General features: G+C 43.5%; 1 protein-coding gene across 6 annotated transcripts in view; it reads left to right on the plus strand.

The window, feature by feature from the left end:
• Positions 1–291: 291 nt before the first annotated feature.
• The window catches only part of Trim9 (tripartite motif containing 9), a 108,535-nt gene continuing 95,741 nt past the window's right edge, over positions 292–13,085 (plus strand). For all 6 annotated transcript variants that reach the window (XM_008829836.1, XM_008829837.1, XM_008829838.1 and 3 more), the window contains exon 1: positions 292–1,539. In XM_008829836.1, the coding sequence (XP_008828058.1) occupies positions 436–1,539 (1,104 nt within the window). In that variant the 5' untranslated portion in view covers positions 292–435. The remainder of the gene's footprint in view (positions 1,540–13,085) is intronic.

Raw genomic sequence — 13,085 nt, forward strand, 5'->3', positions numbered from 1 at the left:
CAGATGCTTCTTGGAGCAGGAGAAAAGCCTAGAATGCCTCCGGGAAGGCCTGGGGGAGGCGCCCGCTCTGGCTGCCAGGAGCGGAAGCGAGAGGGGTGTCCTCCGCGCGCGCAGCCCCCGCCGACGGCGCGCGCAGCCGCGAGCTGGAAGGCGAGCGCAGCGTGGCGGCGTCAAGAGCTAGCCCACTCGCGGCAGGGAGGGCTTCTCTCGCCCCCTGCTCCTGGGTGACTGCACCCAAGCTCGGAAGGAAGCGGGGCGAGGGATGAGTCACCGCGCTTCACTCCTTCCGCCTCACTCCTTCCCGGGCTCCTAGCCTCCGCGGGGACCCCTCCCGTCTAGTTGCAGCCACCTGCGAGCGGAGACCGGGCTCCAGCTTCCCATCGCAGAACTCTCTGTGGCCTGCGTGGAAGAGGAGACAGATAGGCCTGGCGACCAATGAGAGCTCTGCTCTCTCGCCCGCCGCCCAATGAGCGTTGGCCCCCAGGCGGGGCGGGGCTAGGTGGGCAGCAGGGGGCGGGCCGGGGCGGTGCGCTGTGCGGAGGTTCGGCTGCCAACAGAGCGAGCGCGTCGCAGGGAGTCTGCGCCCAGGCGACGCGGGAAGGCGCGTCCTCCGCCGCTGCTGACCAAGGTGCTGGACACCACAGGCCTGTCGGCCGCCTACCCAGCTCAGGCACCCGCTGCTGCAGCCACTGCTGCCTCCTTTCCCGCCAGGTCCCCATGGAAGAGATGGAAGAAGAGTTAAAATGCCCCGTGTGCGGCTCCTTCTACCGGGAGCCCATCATCCTGCCCTGCTCTCACAATTTATGCCAGGCGTGCGCCCGCAACATCCTGGTGCAGACCCCGGAGTCCGAGTCCCCCCAGAGCCGTAGGGCCTCGGGCTCTGGGGTCTCCGACTACGACTATCTGGACCTGGACAAGATGAGCCTGTACAGCGAAGCGGACAGCGGCTATGGCTCCTACGGAGGTTTCGCCAGCGCCCCCACTACCCCGTGCCAGAAGTCTCCCAACGGAGTCCGCGTTTTCCCCCCTGCTATGCCGCCCCCGGCCACCCACCTGTCACCGGCCTTGGCCCCGGTGCCCCGCAACTCCTGTATCACCTGTCCCCAGTGCCACCGCAGCCTCATCCTGGATGACCGGGGGCTCCGCGGCTTCCCCAAGAACCGCGTCTTGGAAGGGGTCATCGACCGCTACCAACAGAGCAAAGCCGCGGCCCTCAAGTGCCAGCTCTGCGAGAAGGCGCCCAAGGAGGCCACCGTCATGTGCGAACAGTGCGATGTCTTCTACTGTGACCCTTGCCGCCTGCGCTGCCACCCGCCCCGGGGCCCCCTTGCCAAACACCGCCTGGTGCCCCCGGCACAGGGCCGCGTGAGCCGGAGGCTGAGCCCACGCAAGGTGTCCACCTGCACAGACCATGAGCTGGAGAACCACAGCATGTACTGCGTGCAGTGCAAGATGCCGGTGTGCTACCAGTGCCTGGAGGAGGGCAAACACTCGAGCCACGAAGTCAAGGCTCTGGGGGCTATGTGGAAACTGCACAAGGTGAGCCCTCTGCAACCCAACCCTGAGTCCCCGCGCCTGGGGTCCTCCAGGTTCGCAGCAGATGGTCCCCCGATGCTCACAGCGCATCCCAGAGGGGGCGCAGTGCAGGTGCCTTCGGCGTCTGCCCTCCGATCTGCTGCATTGCAGGAGGCTCAGGGGACATTGGGTGCCACACAGGGAAACTGAACGTCTCCAGAGAGTTGTTCTGGGGATCATAAAATGACCCCCCCCCTTTCCTGATGCTCTGTCTGTGCGCTGGGCACTGGACGCCCCCTCCGTGGTCTGCAGCCTATGTCCGCCGCCACAGTGTGGCTAAGCCCTAAGTGGCCCGGCAGAGGCGCGCGGGCGTCGAAGGCAAGCTCCAGTGCAGGGTGGGCTGGGAGCTCGGGAGGAGGCGGTAGGGAGGACGGTGAGGTCGCGCGGATCGCAGGGGACTGTAGTGGCTGGGCAGGCAGACACGGAGGCCCGGCGGGGGCGGGGAGAGACTCTGCAGGCGGAATACTGATGAGTCCGCGCTGAGCGAGACCTGGCGCTCCTACTGGAGGGAAGCAAGTCCCAGTGCCTAGGACTCTAGAGGAAGAGGGAGGAGGGGGGAAAAATAATCCTGTGGTGCCATGGCAACGCGGGGTACAGACTGGGCCTTGACCTTCGAGCTGGGGGATCTTAGGCTGGAATAGGACCAGAGTTTTCTGAGCCGTTCGGCCCTGAGACCCAGTTTTCCCTCATATTTCCATTTCTCAAAGATTCAAACCATTTCCCCTTCCGCAGTTGTATGTAAAAACTTGGGGACACCTGTTAGCAGATTTATCTTTCTGGCCCCTCTTGATGGTGCCTGTACCAGGGCTGCTGGGAAATGCCTTTAACGTTTTAAACCATGCACCTCCTCAACTCAGAATCCTCTGAGGGCTTCCTGTGGTTCTCGGACCACACTTAGAACCATCTAGCGAAACCTACATAACTGTTCTTTTGGCCTCTTCCTCTCATTGCTCCTCACTCTCTGCTCCAGCCACACTGGGCTGTTTGCTCTTCCTCAACAACACCGGAAGCCTGCCTTCTGCCTAAGACCTTGCACTGGGTGTTCCCTCGGCCAGAAACTCTTCCCCAGTGCCTAGGCAGGGTGACTGTCATCTTTGCTCAAAGGCAGACCATCCATTTGCTGACAATGGATGCCTGGTCTCAGACACCCTTTACCTCCCTGTCTTATTTTTCTCAGTAGTCCTAATCACCCTCTGGCATGCCGACATGCCACATATGCTAATTATACTAGTTTTGTATTTATCGCCCCCACCGAACACACACAAAACAGGAATACAAGCTCCATGAGAATCTAAGGCATCTTTATAATAATATGTCTGCATTGTTTAGAAGGAAGGAAGCCACTTTTCAGAGATGTGCTTTAATTCAACTTTACTTTCCAAATATTCAACTTATTTGGGGGGTGTGGAAGGCAGGGCAACTGCCCAGGATTGTTGGAGGAGAATTTTCTTTACATTGTGGAGTTGCTACCCAAGCTTGAGGCAAGGCAATGAAGATGGCCAGCAGTCCTCAGCTGCCTCTGAGTAGGAGTTTCCTAGTATTCCTTGGAGATTAGTAACTTTGAGAGGTGCTGTCTTTGAAGATTGGAACAGCAATAATTTTCTCGGAGGGGAAAAAAACATAGAGCAAACACTGCCATTTCCAGCAGTCACTGGAAGTGTTTTCCACTCTCTTTCCTCCTAAATGAGATCCATGTTTACAGTCATCCACACTCTCTATAATCGATTCATCTATAGCAGCACTGGTGGGGACTTAGTTTGCCACAAATCTGAGCCCCGGTGGGCCCATGCACACCACTGTTTTTAAAACACTTCACATTGCACTTTCTACAGTGACATTTAATTTTGGAAGTTTTAAAAAGCTTTCACAGTCAGTTTCATTCTTCATATTATGATTCTGTTCTCAAACTACTGACTGAACAGTTGAATTGCCCTACAAAGTATCTAAGAAATAATCACTGTCTAGGCAAATAATTTAGATCCATATGCTAATCAGGATGCTCTGAACCACAATATCACTTCTGTGACGAAAAGCCTATGCTTTATCAACAAAGACAAAAAGGAACCTTTAAATCTTTGCCAAGCCCCATGTATAGTTGAAATGTTAAGACATTTGTTTTCTCAATAATGGAAACTGTGAGTAGACAGAGTTGTTGACATTCTTGTATCTGTTAAAAAAAAAACATGAGAAAATAGAATGGCTACAAGTATTTATTGTCTTTTTTTTTTGCACATTTTTCCAAAATAACAAATAGGTATCATTTTTGTTCAGTCTGAGTAATCAAATGGCCTGGAGAAAATTAGGCAAAAGGAAAACAGATTTTTAATATTCAGTTATTCTCTGTTAAATCATCATTAAACATTACTGTCCAACTTTACTTTTCCTTGATAACATGTCACTGCTCCGTTTTCCTCCCATCATCTATGTCCTAGTTAATATGTCTGTCTCTATGAAGGCTCATGGGCCAGAATTGCTATGACCTTCAAAACACTGAAGATCAAGAGACTATGCTTACATCTCTCAGAGTTGGACATCCAGTTATCAACACAAGCTGAATGTTTCATTAATATTCCATGATATTATCCATTCCTACTGATGAAGACAGTCATGCGAACAAATATTCCTTCAGCATAAGTCATCAGCTTACACATTCAAAGCAAAATGACTGAACTCTATTTTTAAATAGTTTTAACAGCTATTTTAATTTTAATGGTTGTCAGCTGACCAAATTAAAATTTTTTTCAGATATTTGTAACCTTCAAAAATCCATGAAAAGTAACAATACATGAAATAGTCATTCAAGCCAAATATCTTGTATAAATTTTTATTTCACATCAGTACTTGCTATATTCCTTTATCCAAATCAGGCCGATATAAAAGCTTGCAACACAAAGTGATTTTGCAGACATTTAAAAATATGTATTTGGAGCTACTGTTGTAATCGATTTGTAATTTTAAGCCCTTCCCATTTCTAAATCTTAACATTCTTCTTGAATTCTTGATGTTTTGTCAATCACTGCGTCAGTAACATATTTTCAACCTTTCTTTGGGTTTGTTAAGCAAACATTTTATTTTCCTTTTTACCCTAAATTTGCGTGATTCATTCTGATCTTGGGTCAAAGGCTACTTCACTATACCTTCTCTTTTGACTAATTAATTAATTACAGTGTTTTAAGATAGAATTTTACAGCCCAGGCTGACCTTGAACATGTTATGTAGTCAAGGATGACTTTGAACTCCTGATCCTTACGATTCTACCTCCAAAGAATTCTACTTCCTTTTTTAAATGAAGATTTACAACTTAATCATTTAAAAATAAACTCTCAGTTGATATACTTTCATTTCTAAACTGTTCTGGGGAAAAAATGTGCAGAGTTGTAGTGCCTGTGTGCAAAATGTCTTAGATGTCATCAAATTGATATTCAGATAACTATATATCACAGTGTATTAAAATCTGTATGTTCTTGTGGTCAGTATAATTGGTCATCTAAGTTTATGCTTTTTCCCTTCTTTTGCTTTACTTGACATGAACTCAGAACGTTCTGTGTCCAATATAAACATTTCGTGCAAGTCTCAGGAGAATGCCACAGAGAAGAGAATTGCTCTGCGTTATACTGGGGCACAAGGAAGGAACTAGAGGACAGGCAGGTCAGACCCCAGGACCCACAGCACTGCTTACTCCCAAGCCTAAGCATATTTCAGACCTCTCTCTGTTTCTCACTCACAAGGATGCAAAGGATTTCAACTGTATTTGCCAAAGTATTGTGGAAAATAGCCTCCAGGTTTAGAATGTGCTAATTTCATTTGTATAAAGTAAGAGAGAATTATTATATCATCTGTTATTTGATAATAAATAGTGTGCAGACAAAAATTATTTTACATGAAGTAAAATAAATAGGACATCACTCACATAAATTCATATTTTCTTGGATGTATAATATATGCATGTACATATGGCTTTGATTAATCCTTTCTGAAATGCTTGAAGTATTTCAGGCTATTTTTGAATTTTGGAATATTCACATATACATAGTAATATAATACATTGCATATACATAGTAATATATCTTGGGATACTATCCAAATTTAAATCTGAAGTTCATATGTTTCATATGTACTTTATTCACATAGCCTAAAAGTGATTTTGTATGAATTCTTAGTGTTCCAGTGCTTGACTCAGAATCATCATATGAGGTTAGGTAGGAATTTGTCACTTGTGATATTATGCACACACCAAAAAAAGTTTGGATTTTGGAGAATTTTAGATTTCGAAGTTTCAGGTTAGAGGTGTTCAGTCTGTAACTTTGGCATCCAGAGAAGGATAGAAACCAATTATGTGAAAAACATTAAATATAAAAATATTTGTAAATAATATCAGTTGAAAATCAGTTTTATCAGAGACTGTCAGTTGTAAAGAACAGAAACTAACTTAGGTGAGCTAGGAAGCTTTCATGAGAAGTGCAAGAAAATCCACCTTCTAGGAGAATGGAACTGGCAAGCCAGAGTTCCCTGTGCCGGTCAGCTTGGACAAAGTTATTCTGCAGTAATACATGTCTCCAAGCTTCAGTGGGCTATAGCAGTAGCTTCTGGTTTCTCCCTCATGTCCATATCAGTGTCCCCTTTTTCCTCTTCAGCTAATTTGTGGTCTTTTCTGCCACTTTCAACTGAGAAGTCCTGAGTTATAAAAGCATGTGAATTAATACATAAATTCATTGTATTAAATATTCTAATTATTTTTAATTCCAGATGTTTTCACTGGAATAATAAACTTACAATGATGCATGCTAATGCTCTAAATACAGAGGTAGCATTTTTTCAATGAAGCAAAAATGATATAATATATGTCTTATCTTCCCACTCACCACTAGTAGCCTATTGGCTACTTTCCTTGGCTGTTTTTATTGAGAAGTTCTTACGAAGAAGTCCAAGGGAATCTTTCCTTAAAGTAAATTTAAACTGCTCAGTGTATGGTGGCACTTTTAAGGGCAGTGGGCTGTACAGGCTGGTTCAGGGATCACATTTCTGCCAATAATCAATTTTTTGTGGCAAGCAAGAAGCATCTGAATATTTATAAACATTCTGGTATTCATTATTTGTGTGTGGGGGGGTGTATGTGTCTGTGCATGTGTGTGCAGGTACATGTGGAGACCAGAAGAAGATGCTGTATCCCTGGGAGCCAGAGTAAAGGTGACTGTGAGCTGACCCACATGGGTGCTGGGAGTTACCTCAGGTTCTCTGTAAGAGCAGCAAGTGCTCTCACTGCTGAGCCATCTCCCCGGCTCCTCATTAGATTTTGACCTATTCTCCAGGTCAGAATTTCTTAAACTATATACTCCCAACAGCTCACATTGTACATAATCATAATGCCATATGCCAGCCCTCCTTTATCCATAGTTTCTCTTTCTATGGTTTTAGTTACCTGAATTCAGTTAGGGTCCAAGAATATTAATGGAAATTTCAAGAAGAAAACAATTACTTTCTTTTTTTTTTTTTTTTTTTTTTTTTTTTTTTTTTTTGGTCTTTTTGAGACAGGGTCTCCCTATAGCCCCAGCTGTCCTGGAACTCACTATGTAGACCAGGCTGGCCTTGAACTCACAGAGATCTGCCAGCCTCTGCCTCCCAAGTGCTGGGATTAAAGGCATGCACCACCACACCCAGCTAGAAGAAAACAATTTCTAACTATTCTTTTATTTGTTTTTTTAACTTTTTAATTTATTTTTATTTTGTGTATGAGTGTTTTACCTGCACATGTGTCAGTGCACCTGTGTCGTGCAGTGCCCTTAGGGGCCAGAAGAGGCCATTGGATCCCCTGGAACTGGAGTTATGGATGGTTGTTAGCTGCCATGTGGCTTCTGGGAATTGAACCCAGGTCCTCTGCATGAGCAGCCAGTGCTCTTAACTCCTGAGCCATTTCTTCAGCCCCAATTCCTTAGTTTTAAATTGCTCTTCATTCTGGGTGGCATGATGAACTCCCCTATCATCCTACTTTATCCTGTCCAAAATGTAAATCACCCTTTATCCAGAGTGTCCACACTGCTCTACCTCCCTCCTGTTCATCAGTTAATAGCTGTACCCATGATGAGATCTTTCATTGTGGTATTGCAGTGTCTGGGTCAAGTAACCCTTATAGAGTAGCCCAGCATTATGTCACTGTGCCTACATCATCCATCCATCAGCTCATCCCATCAAATAAGTGTCATTGCACATCATCACAAGATGCCTAAGTACAATCAGATATTTGAGAGAGGAAATCTATGCACATAACTTTTATTATAGTATATTGTTACAACTGTTATGTTTTTAAAATATTTTATTTTTATTTATTATTTTTATTTTATGTGTATTAGTGTATTGCCTACATGTGTATAAGTGCAGAAACGGGTGTCAGATCCCCTGGAACTGGAGTTACAGATGGTTGTTAGCCATCATGTGGGTGTTGGGAATTGAACCCAGGTCCTCTGCAAGAGCAACTAGTGCTCTTAACCATTGAACCATCTCTCCAGCCCCACTGTTATCTTTTTTTTAAAAAAATTTATTTATTATTTTTATTTTGTGTGTATGAGTGTATTGTCTGCATGTAGGTAAATGTACCCATGTCATGCAATGCCCATGGAGGACAGAAGAGGCTGTCAGATCCCCTGGAACCAGAGTTACAGACAGTTGTTAGCTGCCATGTGGATGCTGGGATTCGAACCCAGGTCTTGTGCAAGAACAACCAGTGTTCTTAACCACTGAGCCATCTCTCCAGCCCCTATCTTTTAATATTAATTATTGTTATTCATTTCTTGCTGTGTCTAATTACAAACTAAACTTTACCAAAGATAGACATGTGTATAAAAATGCACTCTATATTTGCAGAGTTTGGCACTATACACAGTTTGAGGCATCCACTGAGAGTCCTGGGCTATACGCCCAAAGGTAAGAGGGGGCTGCTATGTGTCAATGCATCTTTGCAGCAAATCAGCAGTTTCTAAATTTAGTAATCTTTGGCATGTAATATTTTTGAGCGGTGTTTGGGAAACATTGGTTTGGGCAATGATTAGTAAATAACTTAGGGGTAATTGTCATTGATTATTATTTTTTTGGTCTATGCAAAATAGGATATTCTAAAACTCTAGTCTGTAGATAAATGCTCCTGGTAAGCCTATCCTTAAGTATTATATTAATTCTTAGCAAACAATAAGAGTTAAATTTGTTGCTCTTTAAACACTAAAAGTCAAAGGTAAAGAAATATCCAGTGTTGTGGTATTTATATGTAAGACCCTGGATGCGTTTTGGCTCCCTTAGTATTGTAAATAATTTAATTCCTTAAAAATAATTTTAGGCATCAGGAGTTTTAATACAGTATACTAAAAATTAACTGATCTCCTTTGATTGCTTTTAGGTTTTATATACATGATGCCAAATGACTGGTTTAAATGAGCATCTCGTAAAACTGCATTAGATAAAAATAGATAGCTTTGAAATGCTTCTGAGTTTTTTTAAAGGGGAAATATTAAAAAGTTAAGGGACTGGAGAGATGGCTCCATGGTTAGGAGTCTGTATTGCTCTTGCAGATGACCTGAGTTCTGTTCTCAGCACCCACATTGGAGGACTCACAGCCTCTTGTAACTCCAGTTCCAAGGGACTGGATGCCCTCTTCTGGTCTCCACAGGCACTTGCACTCATGTGCACAAATAAGTAGTGCTTCACCTGATGCACTACTAGTGCTTTTGCTGATGTTTGTGTATTGACATTGGCTTCAACTTTCACACCTCAAAGGGTTATCCATAAAATGGTCACCAGTAGGTCATATAGATGATCAGAGACCATTTCAGTTTGTCAGCAGCACATCGAATTCATCCCAAAGCCAAAATTACTCCTCTTGGGTGATTTCCCAGCAAGGATTTATCCCAACCGTAGTGACTCAAGTAGACTTGCATTTACTGTATACCAGACACTGTTCAAAGCCATTTTCAGAACTTTTTTCTTTTAACTTTTAAAATTTTCACATCTTCCTGTGAAAAAATAAAGCACAGAAAAGTCATAAAGTCACACCAGTGGTAAGTGGCAGAGCTAGCATTTTAACCCAGGCCATCTCAGTCCAGAGCTGACTAAGTCCTTATTGCTATTTGGTTCTACCGTCCGGTAAACATGAAACAAGTAATTTACAAAGCACAGTGTTATGGTCTTATAAATTATAATGCCATGACAAGTACCTGGGGCCCTTTATTTCTCATATATGGAAATTGCTGAGAAATTAAAAGTCATTTTTCTCCTGTTTCTCTGTGATCAAATTCATTTAAAGAGGAAAACAGAAGGCAAGGAGAAAGGAGAGACTAAATTTGTTGAGTACTCCCTCAGCCAGATCATCTGAGATGATAAGCAGGCAAGATCAGGTTCAGCCTCCTCCCTACCAGAGCTAGGGGGCTGACAGGCAGTGAGCAGGTAGCTCAGTCTTTGTCCACTTTTAACAAAACAACAAATCTTAAAGTTTACATATGTAAATGACATAAGAGAATAAATAGATACAAAAATGAAAGGGGTTAATAAGTGCTTTGTTTCTGCATCTAAAACATTTATGAGTGCATTTTTTAAAACACAGAAATATGTTAAAACCTGTTTAAACCCATAAACAGGAATCTGTCCCATGTTTACAATCAGCATCTTCTCACACTTTTTGTCTATGTGGCCCGATTAAAATGTGAATAGTCAGAGGGCACACTTTTCATCCAAGAAATATTTATGTGACCTTGGGTGTACAGATACATAAACTAGGTATATCAATTAAACATTTACTGACAATAAATTAAAAAGAGGGATTGTAGAAATGGCCCAGCAGTTAAGAGTACTGACTACTCTTGCAGAGGACCTGGGCTCGATTCCCAGCACCCGCATGGCAACTAACAACCATCTATAACTCCAGTTCCAGGGGATCCAATGCCCTCTTCTGGCCTCTGGGAGCTTCGCATGACGTGGGTGCACTTACATATATGCAGGCAAAAACACTTATATGCATAAAATAAAAATAAATTAAAGAATAAGTCATGGTTTAGGGATGGATTTACTCTGCCGATTGAAGTCATTATTCAGAGGACTTGCTGTTATGGTTTGCCGATGTCTCCCAACATTCACATGTTAGAAGCTTAATCCCCAAGGCAGCAGTGCAGAGAGGTGGGAACTTTAGGAGTTAGCTAGGTCAGGGGTCTCTGCCTTCATGAATAGACTGATATCATTTTGGAAAGTCTGGAAGGCAGAGAGGAGGCCAGACTCACTATCATCAGGAACCCACCTCCTCGGTAATTATGCTGCAGCAGACAGTGCTTATAAATGCCATCATCCTTCCATCTTGGACTCCACAACCGTGGGCCAAATAAACTGTTCATTATAAATAATGGTGGTATTTTGTACAGCAGCACAAACAGACTAGGACACTTGCATAAAATCAGAGCTTCATGGTTTTGCTAACAGCTGTGATAAAAGAGGAAGCTGTTCCTTAAGGACAGCTTTAGGAAGAGAATGTGAAACATTATTCTTTGGTACAGAAACAGCCATCTTCTGCAAGCATCTGAAACGCATGGCTGGTTCATTCTCATCTACAGCTGATGTATTCATGAAAAGCTGACTTTCCACCCTGATAGCCACTTTGACTTTGTTGGAACTTTTGTTCCCTCTCTTCTTTTTTTTTTTTTTTTTTTGGTCTTTTTGAGACAGGGTTTCCCAATAGCCCCAGCTGGCCTGGAACTCACTATGTAGACCAGGCTGGCCTTGAACTCAGATCCACCTGCCTCTGCCTCCAGAGTGCTAGGACTAAAGGCATGTGCCAGCACACCCAGCTCCCTCTCTTTATTCTTAATTTACAGCCTGTATTATGAGAAGAAACTGACCACACGTACTCATCACTGTGTTCAAGGAAAAGCCAGAGAGAGGACAGCCCTGCTCTGAGCTGCCATGTATAGCAGTCCAGGCATTATCTATCCTTAGCAGAAAGCAGCTGGCAGAGAGAAGTAAATGCGGTTATCTAAAGTAGGTCTTCATAGTAGGCTTTGTGGTTTCAAAGTGAGTAAAATCTTGGCTAGTCAAATATATACAGGCTAAACATCAAGCAAAAATGTAAAGCCAAGCAGAACTCTAGAACGTACTCTACTATAACCTTCCTTTTTTGAAAGTCTGTACTTTTGTTTCTTCTCATCACCAACAGCTGACTTTACCACACATGTCATCATCTGTTATTTACCACTATTGATATTTATGCTATTGACAGGACAGATGATTCATGAAACCAATAAAGCCATGTTGTTTATTTTGGGCCACCTTCCCTATCAGACCTATGGACTATTACCCCATGAGCATTAGTCATATAAAGTCAGGTATAAAACTGGACTTCCATCCAACCTAATAAATCTTATATGGCAAAGATAAATCCATGGTGCTTCTAAGAAGCAGCTGTTATTGATTTTATGGACCATCAATCATCTAGCCAAGACTTTGCAAGGAAATACCATAAACAGCTTTCAGCACATAATCAATGAGAAAGAAGCATGATGTTCACAAGCTGCCCGGTGTCTAACCTGCCTTCCATCACTGCAGATGGGAATCTGCCATTAATGGAACTAAAGCATGGAACAATGTTAAGTAAAATTTTCCCCACTTTTGTTTTGAGAACCAAGAAATACAGGTTGTTGAAACTTATATGAATGATGAATTTCTAGGCTGGCTTTAAAAAGCTCAGTAGCCAAGGGTGTCAAGTAGGACCATTCTCTGCAATCTCAAGATGGTACATTTTTACCTAGACTAGGACATGGATTCTTTTTTTTTAATATATATATATATATAAATATTTTTTTTTTTTGGTCTTTTTGAGACAAGGTCTTCCTGTAGCACCAGCTGTCCTGGAACACAACTATGTAGACCAGGCTGGCCTTGAACTCACAGAGATCTACCTGCTTCCCGAGTGCTGGGACTAAAGGCGTGTACCACCACACCTGGCTTTTTATTGTTTTTAGTTTATGTATACGAGTGTATTGCCTGCATGTATTTAAGTACACCTGTGCTGTGCAATGCCTGCAGAGATCAGAAGAGGGTGTCCGATTCCCTGGAACTGGAGTTACAGACTGTTGTTAGCTGCCATGTGGGTGCTGGGAACTGAACCCAGGACCTCTACAAGAGCAACCAGTGCTCTTACTGCTGAGCCATCTCTCCAGCCCGGGCATGGATTCTTTTAAAGCTGGTTCTAGGAATGGAACCTGTGGCCTCTTGCATGCTAGGCAAGTACTCTACCACCAAGCTGTATATTCAGTTTAATTTTTACTTTTTGTTTTGACTCACCAAATTGACCAGATTAGCCTTGAACTGGTGATCCTCAAGCCTTAGCCTCTCAAGCAACTGGGATTACCATTTTTGCTAAAGTATATTTCAAACTGTCAAGATTTCACAGTTTTTATGGTGGAGCTCATGTTTAGCCGTTAGTCCAACATCTGTATTGAACCCCATATCCAGAACCCACTGGAGTCTTCCCTACTGCTTCACAC

Source organism: Nannospalax galili, unplaced genomic scaffold (genome assembly GCF_000622305.1).
Source record: "Nannospalax galili isolate Female #2095 unplaced genomic scaffold, S.galili_v1.0 scaffold253, whole genome shotgun sequence".
NCBI lineage: Eukaryota > Metazoa > Chordata > Mammalia > Rodentia > Spalacidae > Nannospalax > Nannospalax galili.